Source organism: Babylonia areolata, chromosome 32 (assembly GCF_041734735.1).
Source record: "Babylonia areolata isolate BAREFJ2019XMU chromosome 32, ASM4173473v1, whole genome shotgun sequence".
Classification (NCBI taxonomy): Eukaryota; Metazoa; Mollusca; class Gastropoda; order Neogastropoda; family Buccinidae; genus Babylonia; species Babylonia areolata.
The window spans coordinates 18651734-18656733 of NC_134907.1; the positions used below are offsets into that span (position 1 = coordinate 18651734).

Here is a 5000-nt window from a genome sequence, read left to right on the forward strand (position 1 = left end):
TCCAAATTATCATTGCCATGGTTATCATGATGATGATGATGACTATTGTTATTATTATCACTATTATTAGCAAACAGTTACAAACCTCCGAGTCATTATTATCAAGCAGTTGTAAACCCCTCAAATCACTTAATTCACTCCCCCTTCCCAAACCTCCACACAAACTTCCTCTAGCTTCTCCCTTGTCCCCCTTTGCTCTCTCTCTCTCTCTCTCTCTCACACACACACACACACACACACTGCACCGCTATGTTTGCTCAGCTCATTGAAGCGTTTATACAACCACCTCCAGTGTTTCAGAACCCGTTGGTCAGACTAAACACAGTGCAGAGTAACACAGGACTTATTTACCCACTTAACAGCTGCTGTTTACACACCTTTTCTGTCCACTGACAAAACCCGGTTTCCCCAACCCATTGAAAGAGCTGAGTGTGGAGACTTGTCGAAGCGAAAGAGGAAGTTCATTCCAATCGCAAGGTCCAGAGACAGAGAAAGAACATGCAGACAGAAAGAGAAAAGAGAAAGTACTACACTGTGGTGACATGTTCTACCAGGGGAGAGCAGGCAAAACTTCACACAGAAGTCTATTGTGACACAATACAATACAATACAATACAATACCTGCATAAGCAAATGAGAAGTGCTGTTAATGATGGATTGAGGTTATGAGCTCCTGTCTAACATAAGAGCAAACAAGTTTGTTTTCTTCCTTTCTTTTTTGCTGTTGTTGCTTTCTTTGTTGTCTTTCAGAAAATAAAGAGCACATGTTGGTTGCATACTGTGACAGTATTTCCAGTACATTTCTTTACAGCCAGTAAATGCACCTTTTCAATTATTTCTTGCCACTCAAAAGACTCCAAAATTCCTAACCATAAGAGTGAGAGGGTGAGACAAATAGACAGAGAGAGAAGGGAGAGAGAGAGATGACAGAAAGGGAGAGAAGACAGGCTTGGAGAATGAAAGAGAAAGAGAGAGAGAGAGAGGGAGCGATAGAGATAGACTTTGAGAGAACACAAGCAGCAGTACATACACTCACACTTTGAAGACCACTTATCCAGCTCATGATGTTATCTCCAAACTGTCATTTATAAAATGTATCACAGGAATGACGCAAGGCCAGTTTTATGGATACAAATGCCTCTTGACCCTTGTATAAAACTCAGTGTTTTGCACAGGTATGTGGCTGCACAGTCAGGCTGACACACTGACAGACATCTTGACATTGTGGCTGTGTACGCTGTATCTTGGGGGAAGGGGGAAAGCTGAAAGGTAGTGTGTGTGTGTGTGTGTGTGTGCGTGTGTGTGTGTGTAGGTGGGTGGGTGTCTCTGTGTGTGTGTTGTGTATGTGCATGCGTGAGTGCATGTGTGTGTGTGCACACATGATGCGTGCATGTGTGCGTGTGTGTGCATGTGTGTGTGTGTGTACATGTGTGTGTGTGTGTATGTGTGTGCATGTGTGTGTGTAGAAACAGGACAAGAACATCAATGATTAAATACAACTGATACAAGAGACAACAACTATGTTTTCCCACTTTGTTTAAAACTTTCACCAAACAAACATTTAAGTATGTATTTATAATGATTGTCAGTAATCAAATATCTCTCTGACATAACACACACACACACACACACACACACACACACACACATGCATTACCACACCTGATTACATGTTTGTTCACAAGTATTTCCTATATAAATATAACATAAATGAAATGTTGATCATTCACAAAAACATACACATGTGACATATGACATCACATGGAGACACATACATATACCAGCAGAACAGTGCAAATCATTCATGCACATACCACACATACTGTCTTGAGTGTGTTTCTATCTTTTTAAAGAAAGTTCTTGTTCATAAAACACACGCACACACACACACACACACAGTCCAACAAAGAACAGCATGCTTATGCCTTAATAATTTTCAGTATTGCATTGTATAAACTCTGTGTTGGGTGATGGCTTGATAAAAAGAAAAATACACCAGATCACAATCATCCTTCAAAATGCATAATCTCTCTCTGTCTCTCTCTGTAATATCAGTTCAAAAATCACATTGACAAAAAGTTTAAGGACCATGCATTTTCCACAGAGTTAAATCTTTATTGAGCTGTAGATAAATGTAGTATACACTATGCCTGATTTAAACAAGGGTCTGTTCACAACAAGTGATCCAAAAGCACATAAATGGACGCTGATTATGAGGGCAAAAGGCTTTTAGCCTATAGCCAAACATTTCTGTGACAAAGATAGAGTGAGAAACAGACTGACCACATGCACTCGTCAAAGCAGAGAAGAAAAAGAACTCAACACTGACACCGTCACTTTTATGTCTTACCTGTGGGGTTTCTAAGGTGTTTCGTTCTCATTCGAGTCAGTTCCACGTACGATCCCTCATGTCCTGGGCCATAACCAGACGTCTGATTGATGGGGACTATGGCTCTCTGTGGGGGATTCTTATCTTTGATGGGAGGGAGCGCCACAAATCCCAGCTGCTGCGTAGCTCGTGGTGGGTCTTCTTTCGCTAGCACTGAATGTTCCCTGACATAGTTTTGGAAGCCTAGTTGTGTGATGCCGAAGAATGACATTGTCGATCGGTTGATCTGAAAGTTTCTGAATGAGGCGACAGCAAAATACTCAACTGCAGGAAGCGCTTGGTCGTTGTTGACGCTTTCACAGGGATTATTTGGCTGTTCAGTGTCTCATTCCTTCAAACTGGACGAGCAACCGAAAGGAGGGGGGCGATTTAACGCACCACACACGACCGCAGTCCAGGTTGCTATGCAGTGATCCTAGTTATTTACAGTCGCGAGGTCTCGTCTGCGACGAGAGTAGCGTTATGGGTGAGAGTTGTACGCCATTTTGGAACATTCTGGTTAGCACATGAGTAACATTGAAATCGCTGGCAATCTGAATCGTTTTCTCGCCATCTGTGTTTCATATTCCTTCCACCATGGCTGCACCCATGGGGCAGATTGCTTTTGATGAATATGGTCGTCCATTCATCATCCTTAGGGACCAGGAGAAAAAGTCCCGACTCACCGGTATCGAAGCACACAAAGTAAGTAGAAACAGGCCTGGACAGACCCTCCTGCTTTCAATGCACATAGTTTCTTGTTGGACATTTGAAAACATTTCAAGTCTAACCAGGTGTCTTGTCAAAGGGTTATTCAATGCACGTTGATTTTTAGAACTTTCGTTCATTGGAAGAGCCAAGAAGTTTAATTATCACAACGATGAGACTGTCTCTGAGAACTTTGGCAACTATCACATTATCAGGAATGTGATTATCATGTCTGGTAGATCTGTTTGCTTTGATATAGAAGTGAAAAACTTATCACGATAACACTATTAACAGTTAACTGGTTTTCTTTTCAGGGTACGAAGCAAATGTGCAGCTGTGACACACACACACACACACAGACGCACACACGCACACACACTGTGGCATGGTAAGATGGTTCATGCGTGTATGCTTTATTTCAAAGTTCAGTCGATTTTATGAACATTCAGGTAGAGGAAATAAGTGTTATAAGCTTTTAAAAAAAACTAAAAACGCTAGCTCTGGAAAGTTCTACTTTTGAGCCAAATGCTTTGGATCAAACATTTTGTAACCATGATATTTGACATACCAGCACTGACTCATGCATGCCCCCACATGCCTGCACAGCCAAACATGTACACTAAGACACTGAGGCTCACACATACACACACATGCACGCACACAGTGGCACATGTGATACACTGACTCTGTCTCACATTGTTACATATGCAGCCAACAAACATGAACATGAAGGTGTTTGTGTAAGCTGTTCCTACTTACTCAGAGGGTGAACTTCTTTTTCCCTTCTCAGAAACATGACAGTATTCAGTTGTGAACACAGACTATTTATTGCTTTGTATTGCATGCACTGTTTGAGTGTATGTGTGTGTGTGTGTGTGGATGTTTTGTTGATGTGTGAGGGGGGGTGTCTTGAGCATGTGATTCAAAATCTAACTTCAAAGAGAAAGCAGCAGACTCTCAGATAGTGAGAGCTATCTGGAGGTCTTTGCTCAATCTGATTTCTCTGCTTAGTAAAAATAAAAGTGTTTACATCATACATGTAATGATGTATGATCTGTCCAAAGAAGTTGGCTTTCTTACTTTTGTCTCGGTTTCTTGAAGCATATCTTGATCAGTTAATAACTTTGGTTCAGGCTTTGTATGTTTATAATTTTATGTTAAGTAAAAGAAATGTAACTTTGTGAAGTTAACTTGGCACTGAGTGACTAGCCTTTCTCAGACTTTTACATGCTAAGTGAATGCCAGTCATTAATATAATGTAAATTAATGGGTCTTAAACTAGTAATGATTGTATATTACATTGGTGTTACAAACTTATAATGCATTACTGTTGATGTGAAGTATGGATTATTTATTGCTGAGCTTTTGTTCATTTTTGTGTTTGATTGATTGATTGATTTACATGTATTTGTTTATTTTTCCCAGTCACACATTCTTGCCGCCAAGTCTGTGGCCAGCATCCTGAAGTCGTCCCTGGGGCCGAAGGGGCTGGACAAGATGATGGTGAGTCCTGATGGGGACGTGACGGTGACCAACGATGGTGCCACTATCCTTGACATGATGGACGTGGACCACCAGATTGCCAAGCTGATGGTGCAGCTCTCGAAGTCACAGGATGACGAGATCGGTGACGGCACCACTGGTGTTGTCGGTGAGGATTAGTTGGGTGGTTGGATATGAGTCGAGGGGGAAGGCGGGGTGTGAGGTGTGTGTGTGTGTTTGTGTATGTCTGTAAGTGTGAGTGTGTTGTGTGTGTAAGTGTGTATGTGTGTATAGTGGTGTGTGTGTGTGTGTGTGTGTGTGTGTGTGTGTTCTCTCTCACTGATGCACAGCCACTTAAAATGTTTCAAGCTTATTTTCATCCTGAGAAACACTCTTATGAACACACCCATACCCATACACTGATGATACAGTCATTGCATAG

The 5000-nt window shown here is 41.6% G+C and overlaps 2 protein-coding genes across 2 annotated transcripts in view; one reads left to right on the forward strand and one right to left on the reverse strand.

The window, feature by feature from the left end:
• The window catches only part of LOC143276541 (sperm microtubule inner protein 11-like), a 12227-nt gene extending 9445 nt beyond the window's left edge, over positions 1 to 2782 (reverse strand). Inside the window, exon 1 of the mRNA XM_076581101.1 lies at positions 2351 to 2782. Within this exon, the coding sequence (XP_076437216.1) occupies positions 2351 to 2600 (250 nt within the window). The 5' untranslated portion in view covers positions 2601 to 2782. The remainder of the gene's footprint in view (positions 1 to 2350) is intronic.
• Positions 2783 to 2847: 65 nt separating this feature from the next.
• The window catches only part of LOC143276540 (T-complex protein 1 subunit epsilon-like), a 19139-nt gene continuing 16986 nt past the window's right edge, over positions 2848 to 5000 (forward strand). Inside the window, exons 1-2 of the mRNA XM_076581100.1 lie at positions 2848 to 3073; positions 4502 to 4727. Coding sequence (XP_076437215.1) covers positions 2966 to 3073; positions 4502 to 4727 — 334 coding nt within the window. The 5' untranslated portion in view covers positions 2848 to 2965. The remainder of the gene's footprint in view (positions 3074 to 4501; positions 4728 to 5000) is intronic.